Source organism: Meles meles, chromosome 1 (assembly GCF_922984935.1).
Source record: "Meles meles chromosome 1, mMelMel3.1 paternal haplotype, whole genome shotgun sequence".
NCBI lineage: Eukaryota > Metazoa > Chordata > Mammalia > Carnivora > Mustelidae > Meles > Meles meles.
Window position 1 is genome coordinate 145,442,320 of NC_060066.1, and position 15,271 is coordinate 145,457,590.

Here is a 15,271-nt window from a genome sequence, read left to right on the forward strand (position 1 = left end):
TCAGTGGTTTAAAGCCTCTGCCGTCATCTCAGGTCATGATCCTGGGATGGAGCCCTGCATCGGGCTCTCTGCTTAGCAGGGAGTCTGCTTCCTCCCTCTCTCTGCCTGCCTCTCTGCCTACTTGTGATCTCTGTCAAATAAATAATCTAAAAAAAACAAAACCAATACTGTATTGTATATTTGAAAGTTTCTTAGAGAATAGACCTTAAAAGCTCTCATCACAGGAAAAATAGTTTATCCTAATGTTATATGCCAATTATATCTCAGTAAGACTGGGAAGAAATAAAATAGCCAACTTTTACTTTTCATCATGTCTAAAGTCAAATCCATACTATTAATCATAATTAACATACAATCTTTTATGGTCAACCAACAAAAATTGATAAATGGCCTCAACTTTATTTGTTTATATACATAATAACTCAATTAAAAAGTGAACTTCATGTCTCTGATCTCAGGAAAAAAAATCAAAATATAATTCAATAATTTTCTTAGAATACCAATACCTTTATATTCTGTGGGTGTTATTAACTAGTCCCCAGCTAAAGAAAAGGAATGTAGTGCAGACTTTTGACCCCTTGCCGTATTGCATCAGGTATTCATCTCTTTCCCATAGATTCAAAGAAAGTGACTCTATCCCCAGGTACCAAAGTAGATCCTAGGTAGTCTAAATTAGCACACAGCACTCCCTGATAACTACTATTAATCCAGGTTCAACCTGGTTGAACCCCCACCGGGCTAAAGGAAATGTTTTATATATTCTTTTTTGGGAGGCATATAGTCCTACTAGCTATTAGGAACTCTTACTGGTACCATGAGGAAAAGCAGTCTTATAATGAAGCCAACACTGAAAATAACAGGGAAGAACTACTGGAAGCACCTAGTCCCTTTTAAGACATCATTAAGCTGCTGATGGTATTTTCTCAGCACCCATTACAGGTGATCATAAACTTTCTTATTGTTGAAGCCAGGTTAAGTCAAGGTTTTGTTATCTGTAGCCCAAAGCATCCTACATATGATAATACTAACAATGATAAACCGTGTATTTTGAGTAGAACTTCTCTAACATAATATGAACACATTTAGTAATAAGTACCTTAGAGTCTGTGATGTTTGCCAGATTCTTTGGTCTCATCTTGATCTCCCTGGCTTCAAGTTGCATGAGCAGTTTTTTATAGTAAAGTTCCAAATCTTCTCTAAGTTTTGTTAAAACCTCCTCTAGTGATGCTGTGATTTTCTTTGTTTCCAAATATTTTTTCTTCCAACCATCACAGGCTATAAAAAAACAGATTATAGTGTGAGTCTGACTAAAGAATTAAACTTTTCTATCTGGAAAGGACCCTAAAGTTAATTTAAACCCTTCTACTCCCCTAACCTTCTTCCCTCTTATGTTGAGGAAATTAAAGCAAAGATTGAAATGTTTATTAGATAATAAAAGGATTTGCCTTACAAATACAGTAGTGATAAACTACAGGAACCAAACCAAGTTCTTTAAATTTGTAATCACTTCTGAAAAATCTTCATTGAAAATACTACCTATAGCAAAATGTGTGTATTTATTTTGATCACTTTTTTCAGAGAAAGGCATAATGTTTTTTCAGCCCCCCAAAATGACTTATGTTTTATAAAATAAGCTGATTCTGATTCATCACTTTTTAAAATTATTCCAAATATATTACCAAAATTTATATAGGGCAGGAATTTCTTAAATCTGAGCCCCTTAGTTGAGAAAATTAGAAATTTAATACTGCCAGTTTAGGCTATCACTTTGACACCAAGGAGATTCTAAATACAAACTTAACAGGAACACAAATGGCATGCTATTATATCAAAATATGTGTTTATTTTTAAAAGATTATCAAAGAAATGAAAACCCAAATTTAAAAAGTCTATAAGGAGATTTGATTAAAATTCAAGAGTTTTATTTCCCTCATGCCTTATATCCAATCCTTCAGCAAGTTCTATTGATACTATTGCCAAAATACTTCCAGCATCTGGCACATTCTACCTTCTTCAAAGCTATGTCCCTAGTTAATCCACGATCATCTTTTTTTAGGATTTATCTTGAGAGACAGCGTGCATATGTATGTGTGCTCAGAAGGAGAGGGAGAATCTGAAGCAGACTCCCTGCTGAGCGCAGAGCCCAACATGGGGCTCAATCTCTGAGGTCATGACCTGAGCTGAAATCAAGAGTCAGATGCTTAATGGACTGAGCCATCCAGGCACCCCCACTATCATCTTTTGAAAGTACATTAGGTTTCTAACTGGTCTCTCTGCTTCCATTCTTGCCCCACTAACAGAACAGGCTATTCCATATAGCAGTCATTCTGATCTTTTAAAAATATTTTTTAAATCCTATAAACCTCTGGCTTAAAAATCCTCCAATGGCTTCCCACCTTACTTAGAATAAAATATAGATTTCTTGAATGGGACTATCTGTTCCTTGCTGACCTCTTGATTTTATTTTCCTCTACATTACTCTGTATTTTGTTCCAGCCACACTGGCCTCATTTCAAGTCCTTACTACTGCAAGATCGTTTCCATCTCTGGACCTTGACACTTTAGTGTTCCTTCTGTTCAGACTTTTTCCCCCCTACTTCCTTATCTGCCTGCCTCCTTATTAATCACATCTTTATGACACCTTCCTTGATGATGCCTTCCTTGAAAACCCTAGCTCAAGCAGCTCTCCTGTGCCATCACCCTTTACTATGCTCTTTTAACTGACTTCTGAACTCTGGTCAGTAGCTCATACTGTCTTATTTGTTCACTCTCTGTCTCCTCCCATTAGAAGCAAGCTCCTTAGGAGCAGGACTTTGTTTATCTTGTTTGCTGGTGTACCCTCAATATTTAAAACAATGTAGGGAATTGAGGCCCATAACCTCAATAAATATTTGATGGCTGATACATGCCTTCTATTTTGAAACATTCCTGTTGAAATAGAAAGTGAATGATCATTCTCATTTTATAAACAGAAAAAGGGAGGCATGAAGAGGAGAAATAAGTAAAAGATTGATCTGGTATTAGAATCTTGGTCCTGTGATTTTTAGTCCACTACTCAAATTTGTCCAATAAAGCCACTTTGAACAGAACAACAAGGCTGAGTCATTGCCACCATTTCCAGAATAACACTTAGTATTATGAGGTGGAGCCTGCAGAAGTATCTCTGACATTGTCTGTAACTTTAAGTCAGTTATAGTACTAAACAAATAGTCTTGCTGTAAATTGAGGATCCTAAAACCAGTTAATTCCATATATACTTTTATTCATACAGTCCTCAAATACAACTCAAAATGTAGTCGTTTCAAATCCTTCAACACCTCTCAAACCATTATCCTATACTTTCTCCACTCTGGCTCATTATTCCATTTCTACCAGTCCCAATAACACTTGTTCTAATTCTGTTGCAAGAAAACAAGCTACTTTTCTACCTAATTTTTCTCATTCGTTTATTCACTCAAAGCAGATAGACACATACCACAAAATTAACCATGTAGGGAAGACTAAGATCCTGAGATTACTTCTAGAGTAAGTGATACCTACGCTGAGATTGAATGATTAGTAGGAAAAAGCCAGGTGGGCTGGGATAAGGGGAGACAGAAGGAAAAGAAGATGCAGCTGGCAGAGGGAAAAACATGTTTGAAGGCCTATAGCCAAGAGGAGGCACATTTCAGATTCTAGCATCCTTAACACTTTCCCTGGAAGCCTTTCTTGATCTCTCCCATCTAATTTAAGTGTTCTTCCTCTGTACTTCTAGGTGTACAATTCTGTAATTCCTTTATCATAGCATCATCAGGATGCATCATTGTTTTCCTGATTATCATTTCCTCACTGGACTATAAGCTCTTGGAGGGCGGAGTCAAAATTGTGTCTGATTATTTCCTCAGCCCCTAGAACAGTGGCTAAATTCAGTAGACAATAATGAATAAATGAATGTCAGTTATAAAAAATATTTGAACTTAAATTTAAAAAAACTTTCTGTAAAGCATGTTAATGATAAAAGATAGAATGATAAGTGGTGTAATAAACTTTACCATGATATCGCTTCAATTTGCTTTGTTCAAATAGCTTTTCAACTTTTTTTATAAGTTCTTCTCTAATTCTTTCCAGATATCTTCTTTCTTCCTTTACTTGTTTCATCTGTTCAATAATCTTCTCTCCTAAAAGGTAATAACCCAATGTCTAAAAGCTAAAAGCGGGGAGTGTAAAACTTAAGAGTACTTAAAATAGCAAGCGTAAATTTTACCCCAAAGTTTGTTTTTTTGTTTTTGTTTTTGCTGCAGTATAGCATTTGCCACCATGGAAAATATTGAGGAGTCATTTCAGTTTCTAACAGGAACACAATGAGGGGATTTTCAGATATGAAAAGAATATAGTATGTATCTTCTACATTTATATATATATGTGTAGAAATTAGGTAAAGTTAAAGTAATTATGCATCTTGGTTTAATTCTTTTGGTAAATTTATCTTTGACCTAGACTTATTGTTCTTACATGAAAGATGTATTTTTATATATAAAAATCTCATTAATTTTCAAGAGAGAGTGTGTGTGTGTGAGCAGAGGGAGGAAGAGAGAAAAATCTCAAGCAGACCCTGCACTGAGCATAGATCCCAATGTGGGGCTCACTCTCACAACCCTGAGATCATGACCTCAGCTGAAATCATGAGTCAGGTGCTTAACAGACCGAGCCACCCAGGTGCCCCCCAAAATGTATATTTTTAAAAGCACAGGTAACATTAGTGATTGTTAAACATATGCAGTAAAAACATATCATTCACATATTTTAAAATAACATTTTTGTGGTAAAATACACAGCAACAGTTTTAACTACTTTTAAATGTATGGTTCAATGGCATTATGTACATTCATGATGCTTTGCAACCATCACCACTACCTATCTCTAGAACTTTATCTTCCTAAAACGAATCTCTCTACCCAGTAGGCAATAACTTTCCTTTAACATTTAACTTTCTCTCACGGAATCATCTGTACTTACAGTGTCAACATACTTACTTTCAATCTGTAATAAAGATATATCAATTATTCCTGGAGAAAGAGCAGGTTGACAAGGAATTGAAGGAAAATCAGTAAGATCTGGTAGGGTGATACACTCTTTTTTATCTTTCTGTAAGCAAACATGAAAATCAGTAGGATCAGGTAGGATAACACATTACTTTTCACCTATTTGTAAGCATTTGATAATTCACAACAGCAATGCATTTTTTTTTTTTTTTTTTTTACTGATATGGTGACGAACTCCCAAATCTGTATTTATAACTATAGATTCTCTCTTGTGCCAGTTTCTCCATTCCACTATTCCTTGGACATTATACACAGGTACTTCATTTAAAATTAAGAGCAAAAAGAAAAGGAATCCATTAATACTTCCTAAAAACATGATTTCCTTCCAAGATTTCTTGCTTTTCATAACTTAAAAATTTTTCTAAGATGACTACTGATTTTTTTTTAATTGGGTCAACTTTGATCATTTATATTCTACTTTGAAAATTAGGAAATGTATTACATTTTCAAATTTTAGAAAATATTTTCTCATATACTTTATCTGCTCTGTATTTGTGTTTGTATCACCTTCACCTTTCCTAACTTGTGTTACCACCCTTTTATGATAAAGTACCTTAAGCCTTACCAATGCTGATGTTTCTCCCACTAGCACGTCATAGATCTTGAGTTGTTTTCAGTTCTTTCTGCTAGGTTTTTCATTTCTGTAACTTCTTAGTTTCTCCTATCTTGATTAAGCCCTTACTCCTCCTTTGTTTTATTGTTCTTTTTCTAGTTTTTAATGTTAAGCTCAGATTCTAATAAAATAATGGCAACCACCTAAATTACAATCTTTCCATATATCTTCCCAATTACTATAAAAGGAAAGCAAATAAAATTACCTATAATTTATGTCCACAGCATAAGGAGGACACAGACTCCTTTAATTTACACATACTTTACTTTACATATACATGGGGAAATAAACACCCTAGACGAGGAGAGTGTGCTCAGGAGCCCACCTACAAGCAGATGGGATTGTGCATTAGTGACTGCTATATAAAGATAACACAATAAACACGATTTAGTCTTGAAGGAAAGAACGCCATGTGCATAGAATAAATCCTGAGAGTAAGGATAAGATCTTATAAATCAGAGCACTTGATGAGGAGGCCAAAAGAAAGAGATTATAAAATATAGGGGGCCAGAGGTGGTAATCATGGGAAGACAGCTTCTAGGAGAGAGGAAAATAATTGGAAGAGGTGTTCCTTCAAGGTCAAGTGGTAAGAGAAAAGAAAGTGGCCAAGATAGCTCTGCTGAATTAAATAGAAGAAGAAAATTCAACGAAAATAGACACAAAAGACCCCATTTAAAAATAAATAGCTGCACTTCACTATATCAACAGAAGAGGGAGCTCCTGATCTAAGAAGCAAAAGAAACCACCAAACAGCATTCCCTGTCCTCTGTAAGAACACCTTTTATTACTTACAGGAAAAATCCAACACAACTAAACATAAACAATATCTCAAAATAATCTAGCATTCATACAGATTTATTTTTTAAAACCCTCAAACACAGAACTAAGACAAAACAAAATCGACAGCCATGAAATAGAGAAAGACTTAACAATAGTTCCAATATAGATTAAACATAATTAAGCAAGCATTTGCAGATACCAAACACAATAAATCAGGAATTTTAAAACTCAGAATAAAATAGGAAAAAACAACAGGAAGATGTGAAATGAAAGCTGGCTGAACTGAAAAAAGAAATGAAAGGAAAAACAAAATTATGTCGGAGCGCCTGGGTGGCTCAGTGGATTAAGCCGCTGCCTTCGGCTCAGGTCATGATCTCAGGGTCCTGGGAGCCCCGGGTCGGGCTCTCTGCTCCGCAGGGAGCCTGCTTCCTCCTCTCTCTCTGCCTGCCTCTCTGCCTACTTGTGATCTCTCTCTCTGTCAAATAAATAAATAAATAAATCTTAAAAAAAAACAAAAAACAAAATTATGTCAGAAATGAATAAATTAGTAAGTATCTAATAAGGAAAAAAATATGGCCAAAAGAAAAAGGATAGTGGAGAATACAAATAAAAGGAGCAAAGATATGAAACACAAAAAGTAGTAAAATATGTCTATTTTCCTATTTTAGTAAAATATATTTTATTATTTTTATTTATATCTTTTTTATGTTATTTAAAGAAAATGACATATATAAAAGTAAAGAAGAACAAAGGAAACAAAACAATAGAATGGATCTGCTATCTGCATTGTTTTCTGAAATTACAATTTTATTTTTTTAAAGGTTTTTACTTATTTATTTGACACAGAGAGAGAGAGAGAGATAACAAGTAGACAGAGAGGCAGGCAAAGAGGGGGAAGCAGGCTCCCTGCTGAGCAGAGAGCCTGATGTCGGGCTCCATCCCAGGACCCTAAAATCATGACCTGAGTCAAAAGCAGAGGCTTAACCCACTGAGCCACCCAGGTGCCCCTGAAATTATAACTTTAGAAAACATTCCTGATATAAAGAAGTCCTGATTTTCACACTGCAAGAATCCACTGTGTACACAGAAAAACCTGACCTAGAATTCTCAATTGAGATACAGTCTGGTAAAACTAATACACATTAAAGGAATCCTGTGGCCTTCCAGACAAATCTACACAAGCTAGTTTATAAGGAAAAGAAAACCAGTCACCACACTTATTAGTAACATATAAAAAAAGACATCAGTAGAGCAATATTTCAAACAAATTGAGAGAAAAAAAGATGTTAGCTAAGGATGTAATACCCAATCAAGCTATCCTTCAGGTATCAAAATTCTACAGCAGGGATTAATACATTTTGTAAAGGGCCAGAAACTAAATAATTTAGGGTTTGTGGGCTACATATGGTCGCTGTCATGATTTTTCTTTTTTTTCAATTCCTTAAAAGTGTAGGAAACACAGGGTGCCTGGGTGGCTCAGTGGGTTAATCCTCTGCCTTCAGCTCTTGTCATGATCTCAGGGTCCTAGGATCAAGCCCCTCGTCAGGCTCTCTGCTCACCAGGGAGCCTGCTTCCCTCCCCCTCTGCCTGCCTCTCTGTCTACTTGTGATCTCTGTCTGTCAAATGAATAAGATCTTTTTTAAAAAATGTAGAAAGTACACTTAGGTTCAAGGCCTTACAAAACAGTCTCCAGGCCCTAGTTTACTTAACTCTGCTCAAACTTTTAAATGTGGAAGAAGAGAATATTACAGTGAGGTGCTTTTTTAAATTGAGCTTAATCCAACCAAGAGATGATTGAAAAATCTTCTGCAGTAAGTATTTAATATATTTAACTATAATCTGTGACTAAAACAAAAGGTGAGGGCATAAGACTAGAAGTATAGTATATAAATGTGATATTCTCTGATATCATTCTATCACAGTAGAAATAACAGAACTAAAAATACATGAGAGAAGAAAGGAGATTTTTTTGATTGCCCTGAATATAACAGGAGTCAGTGAATAATTTTAGAGGTAACAAATCAAAAGCAGAAGCATACATTTTTTAAAAAGGAAAAAGGAGGACACAAAGAATACTAGCCATCAAGGTATTAGTGTAAAGATAAACACTAGAACAAAAATACAACCTTCCTAAAAAAACGAGGAGGGGGGAAAAGTACAAATAAACTACATAGTAACTCATAGTAACATAAAATGACCAATCTCCAGACAAACACTCAGTCCTATCAATAATGTAAGTAGACGTAACTCACCTACTAAATGAAAAATATTTTCAGACTGTCTCACAAAGTAAAACCCAACTCTATCTAGGTTGTACATACAAGACATACCTGTTTTAGTCAGTTAAGCATTTTCCTCTGCCTCCGATCATGATCTCAGGGTCCTGGGATCAAGCACTTCATTGGGGTCCCTGCTCAGTGAGGCATCTGCTTGTCCCTCTCCCTTTGCCCCTCGCCTTAGCTCATGCTCTCTCTTTTCTCTCTGTCGCTCTGCTCTCTCTCATTCTGTGCTCTCTCTCCCTCTCTCTCAAATAAATAAATACCTTAAAAAAAAGACTTACCTAAAATAAAGCAATTCAGAAAGGCTAGGAAAAAAGTGGGGAGGGAAGATGAGGGTATGCCAAATAAATGTATACAAAAGAAAGCAGGTTAGTATCTTGATATGCAATAAAGGAGAATTCAGGCAAAAAAAAAAAAAAGCATTAAATGAGTCAAAAAAGTGCAAAAGTGATCCTAGTATTCAAATTAGAACTCTGTCCCAAATAACAGAGAAATCTAAATAAATCAGAAACCACAGGAGATGTAAGGATAAAAATTAACACACTAATAAAAGGAGATTCTGATATACTATTCTCAGTCTAAGATCTAACAAGAGAATGTGGGAAAAAAATAAGGATATGAAATACTCAAGGCATTCAGCAAAACAGCCTATAGACGAGATACAGAGTAGGGGAGGATACTTGCAGCACAGCATAAGCATCAAAGAAATACCTCCAGAGTATTTTAAAAAAACCATACTAATCAGAAACATAGAGCAAGCAACTCAAAAGAAACACTTGAAAAGGTACTTTCAAAAAGTTACCAAAATGGAGTCCATAAAAATATTAAAACATGATCAACTCTACGGAAAATCTGGGAAATTAAAATTCAAACCATGGATAGCATTAAGCAAGCACTAGACTATCAAAAATTTTAAAGCATGAAGATAGCATGTTTTATTAATATCCAGAAACAACAAAACATTTACTTGCTCTAAAACCCAAGGGCTCTGAGCTGTGATACCCTTACCAGGGCTTGTCTCAGACTCCATTCGGCATTCCAATCTACTACACATCAGGCAGCACTGTATGACCTGGCCTTTAAAACACAAGTGGCAACTTGCAGTGTCTCTCAGATCACCTTCTGAACCTTCTCTTGCTTTGGGCCCAAAGTTGGCAGTTTTTTAGATTACTTGATTTAAAAAAAAAAACCCAAACAAACAAAAACCCAAAACTGAAGCAGCACATCCAAATGTGGCAAATCTTTCTCCAAATTCCAAAGAGGTCCATCAAACGACTGATTCTCAGTGAAAACTAGGGCAAGATAGACAAACCTCGCTTTCACTCTAAAAGGCTCTAAAACCCATACCATGGAACAGCCAAAAATTTCACTGTAATGGTTGACTCCTGAACTTTCTTGAGGCTTATCTCCCTTCCTCTAACCTTAAACATTTTACGCTGCAGTTTTGTAGTATAAATATTGTTGCAGTATTGCATTTAAACAAAAACTTTAAAATCATACCTGATTGTCCTCTATTCTAATGATATTAACTCCATCATCTTCATTTTTCCAAAGAAATGGACTTAAAGGGAATGACAGATTTGAAAGTCATGTTAAAAAACGATTCCATGAATATTAGTTTTTTGCATTTTACATATCTTATTTGATATTCTGTAAACACAAATGTAACATTAAAACCTTAAAAAGCCTGAGACCACTAGCATATTATCTTTCAAACTCATTAATGATCAACACAAACTATGTTTAGTATGAGTAAGAAAATTATATTTATTACAGCTAAATTCAAATCACATTGTACTGTGTATAGCAAAGTAAAATAATTAAAAATTTTGGAAACATTTTATTTATAGTTCTTTTGTGAATGATTGTTTATAAAATCCCTTATCTTAATTTCAAAATACTATATGCAAAACTGTTTTCTAAATACTATAATTCTGAATGAAATTAGTCCATATGAAACTCAAGCATGCTGGTTAGTTTACCCATAACCTAGAATCTAAGTGAGGCAGAAAAATTAATTCTAAGAAAGTCAAATAAAGGTAAATTTTTCTGTCATTAACTGCCCCGATAAAATAATCACAATGGAAATAAATTTAAGTTATAAATTATTGATTATATTGGATTATTATTGATTATATTGTTCATATATAACAGTAGAGATTAGATGGAAGGTCATTTTTATTAAGATATTACTAATTTCACTCATATGTTTGTTCTGATTAGAAGTCCTTGTAACAGTACTCTGGATATCTCTTTCTTATAGTTTAGACTATGACACGTAGAATCAACATCTGTAGTAATTACCTTTTTTTGTTACTAAAATAATCACTATTCGATTCCAATGATCCTGGAACTTCAGAATTCCCAATTTGATTTTTTCCAGTCTGGTTTTCTTTTGGAGAGGCTTTCCCCTCAGCTGATGCTGCTGTTCATCCATGGCAAATAAAGTTCATAATATTAAGAAAATAGTAAAATGTAATTTCATACAAATATGTATATATATATATATGTACATACTATAATCTTGTCCCATGTTTCAGAATCTCCATGAACTCTACTATTCATGATATAAGGCAACAATTTCCAAAGTGAATTTCATGAAACAGTTTATGTGAAGAATTCTTTGGTCAATTCAGTTTGGGAAAAAACAAATTAAGGAACCCTACCAAGAATACAACCCTGCCCCTGCTACACACACACACCTGCAGGATTTCTGTTTTTATGTACAATGTGAATCTGCAAGATGGGGATAAGTTGGGATTTACTCAGACTTAATTGTCTTCAGAAAGTTTTTGCCAAAAGCATCTTTTGAAATTGTATTGAGGAAACTTCTCTGGAAAATGCTGGTATAAATACAGAGCATATAATGTCATTTGTTATTTCACATACATTTCTAGTTATAAAATCTCCCTTCATTTTAACAAAATTTCCCCATATAGGAAAACTATGCAATGACTTTAAAATGTTAACATTAATGTTCTCTATATGATCTTTATGAACAAAAGATCCATGAACCTGGAAGCGTTAATACAGATATTTTTCCCTTGGAAAAATCAAATTTTTTAATTTAGAAAAAAATTAATGGTCATGTTAATAATTGAAAAATCATTTATAATGGTTGCCACAAAATTTTGCAACCCATACAGATTTGTTTAGTCTAGCTGCTACATTCCCTTTGAAATGTACATTTCAAATGCACATTTGAAAATCTTTTTAGAACAGGGATTTTCTAAAGGATATATTCAATGCAAAATGAACAAAATCCAGATATATCAGCTGTTTTAAAGCTAAGAGTAAATTACCAGCTCCCCACCCCACCAAAGAAAGAAATAACAATGCAAAATTCAGATTTTGAGTAATTGTGATAGGGATATGGCACATGGATCTCATTCCTAGTAATAGTATAGAGCATGATGACTGCACCATTCAATACCTATGCAATTTAAAAACATAAAGAAAGGTCTATTCACTTTTGAAAAAATCATAATAGTGCTTTGAGCGGTATAGTAATATATGCATAAAATGTTACAAATTCAGAGAAAAGGAAGTGATAACTGTGAGACTATGTTTTGAACTGTGAGATGTTTGCCTGACAAAGAAGAGAGTAAGAATAATTTCTGCAAAGAAAATGGCATTTGGAAGATACGGTGTACCAATATATGCAGCATTTTTGACAACAGTGAAAAGTTCAGTATGACTCTAGCACAGTGTTATAAATAAATCATGGCCTTTAGTCAGACACACAGGAGATTAAGTCCTGGCACTGTCACAGCAGGTGTTATTTCTCTAACCCAAGTCTCCTTATTTATTCCTAAAATGGCAAAGTACATGTAAAACATGCAGCACAGTACCCAATCCTCAGGAGTTTCTTGATTTCAAGTTCTGATTTCTATTCCCTACTGCATTTTATAGTTTAGGTCTTATTACCTCGGTCTATTGCCCATAATGTAACCTAAGTTGTTTTTCCAGAACTGAAATGTTACTCCCGTTAAAACAAAGCAGGAAAGAATAGCCAATGGAAAAAAAGACCGTCTCTTCAACAAATGGTTTTGGGAAAATTGGACAGTCATATGAAGAAGAATGAAACTGGACACTTTCTTACACCACACACAAAAATAAATTCAAAATGGATGAAAGGCCTCGATGTGAGACAGGAAAACATCAAAATCCTAGAGAAGAACATAGGCAACAACCTCTTTGACATTGGCCAGAGTGACTTCTTACTAGAGATGTCTGTGAAGGAAAGGGAAGCAAAAACAAAAATGAACTCTCAGGACTTCATCAAGATAAAAAGCTTCCACACAGCGAAGGCAACAATCAATAAAATTTAAAGGCAACCTTTGGAATAGAAGATCCTGCAAATGCTGTATCTGATAAAGGGTTAGTATCTAAAATCTATAAAGAACTTACTAAACTCAAAACCTGTAAAACAAATAATCCAGTTGAGAAATTGGCAGAAGACATGAATAGACACTTTTCCAAAGACATACAGATGGCCAACACACACATGAAAATATGCTCAGCATCACTGATCATCTGGGAAATACAAATCAAAACTACAATGAGAAACCCCCTCACACCTGTCAGAATGGCTAAAATCAATGACACAGGAAAGAGATGTTAGCAAGGATGTGAAGAAAGAGGAACCCTCTTACACTTTTGGTGGGAATGCAAGCTAGTGCAGCCACTCTGGAAAACAGTAGAGGTTCCTCAAAACATTAAAAACAGAACTACCCTACAATCCAGCAATTGTATGCTACTAGGAATTTACCTAAAGGGTACAAAAATACTGATTTGAAGGGACACATGCATCCTGATGTTTACAGCAGCATTATTAACAGTAGCCAAACTATGGGAAGAGCCCAAATGTCCATCAACTTATGAGTGGATAAAGAAGTTGTGGTGTGGGGATATAGATATAGATATATCTATATCTCTCTCTATATATAGATATAGATATATAATGGAATATTACTCAGCCATCAAAAAAGAATGAAATCTTGCCATTTGCAACAATGTGGATGGAGGTAGAGTGTATTAGGCTAGGTGAAATAAGTCAGAGAATGAAAAATACCATATGTGCAATTCAAGAAATGAAATTGATGATAATCGTGGGGGGTAGGAGGGAAGGCAAAGAAACCATAAAACAGACTCTTAAATATAGAGAATAATATGAGGATTGCTGGAGGGGAAGTGGGTGGGCAGATGGGTTAAATGGTGATGGGTATTAAAGGCAGACCCTTTTGATGATGAATCACTAAATTCTACTCCTGAGACTAATATTACACTAATATTACAATATTACACTAATACAACATTATTAGTGTAATATTACTAATATTACACTATTAATATTATACTAGTATTAGAAATAACTACTATTACTAACCAGAATTTAAATAAAAACTTGAAACAAACAAAAGCTCAGATGGCTTTCTCATTGCCTAAAAATTCCTTAGTTTTGGAACCAAGGCTCTTGCAATCCCTACCCCCCTTCAGTTGTACTTCATGGTATTTCTTCCTCCCCTTTTATCCCCAAACTATAGTAGTAGTAGTAGGAGGAGGAGGAGGAGTAATAGTAGTAGTAGTAGTAATAATAGCTAAAAGTTACAGAACCAATTACCACATTAGGCAAATCCTGAAAGCTCCATTCATATCATCATCTACATGAAGGAAGCCTTCAGGCATTAGGCAGTGAACAATCTGCATGGCCAAACATTTGCAGCCCTGGGTTTGCAAACCTGGGTTTGAAGTCAGAGTGCAAAGCACTCCCTATGTCATCTTAAAGAACTTGGGCTTTAAGTAGTAATCAGTGAGTCTTTCAAAGGTTTTGAAGCAGGGAGATATATAATCCAGCCTGTAACAAGAATAATGATGCTGACTACATTCTGGAGAATAGACTGGAAAGAAGATTATAAGCAGCAAGGAGGCTACAAAATGGTTTTCAAGTTTCCTTTACTCTAAGAATCTATTATTCTACAGTGAGGAATATTTCAAAGTTTGAACAACTAGAAGAATAATGAAACCAAAGTCTAAACAACTAGAAGAATAATGAAACCAAAGAAGTCAAGAAAACATACTTGTTTGGAGGCAATAATAAAGTATTAAACACATTAAAGTTGAGACACAGAAATGTAGAGGTGTGTAGCACAGACCCATGGGAAGGAACAGAAGATATCTAATGGAAGGGAATACCCATTTTGATATGAAAATGGGTAAAGCATTACTCTTTGCTCCTTTATTAAAGGACTTGTAAAACATACTATGTACTGTCTTCCTAGTATATTTGATAATATAATGCTAGACCTCAGATATTTTGCATTCTCAAGCACCACAAAAGAGTAATTTGGTATTTTTGAGAAACTGCACAACAATCAAATGGGAAGAGTACATATGGAAAAAAAAATTAAGGAACTTTATCTCACATCACACGTAAAAATTAATTCCTGATAGATTAACAAACTAAATTGGAAAAGCAAACACAAAATGTTTGAAAGATAATACATCTCAGGGTAGAA

At 34.7% G+C, this 15,271-nt stretch overlaps 1 protein-coding gene across 1 annotated transcript in view; it reads right to left on the reverse strand.

Annotated features, from left to right (window-relative positions):
- Positions 1-15,271, reverse strand: part of SPATA1 (spermatogenesis associated 1) — a 53,321-nt gene that overhangs the window by 8,071 nt on the left and 29,979 nt on the right. Inside the window, exons 8-12 of the mRNA XM_046019947.1 lie at positions 11,058-11,178; positions 10,254-10,314; positions 5,013-5,124; positions 4,032-4,157; positions 1,097-1,275 (exon numbers count right to left, since the gene is read on the reverse strand). Coding sequence (XP_045875903.1) covers positions 1,097-1,275; positions 4,032-4,157; positions 5,013-5,124; positions 10,254-10,314; positions 11,058-11,178 — 599 coding nt within the window. The remainder of the gene's footprint in view (positions 1-1,096; positions 1,276-4,031; positions 4,158-5,012; positions 5,125-10,253; positions 10,315-11,057; positions 11,179-15,271) is intronic.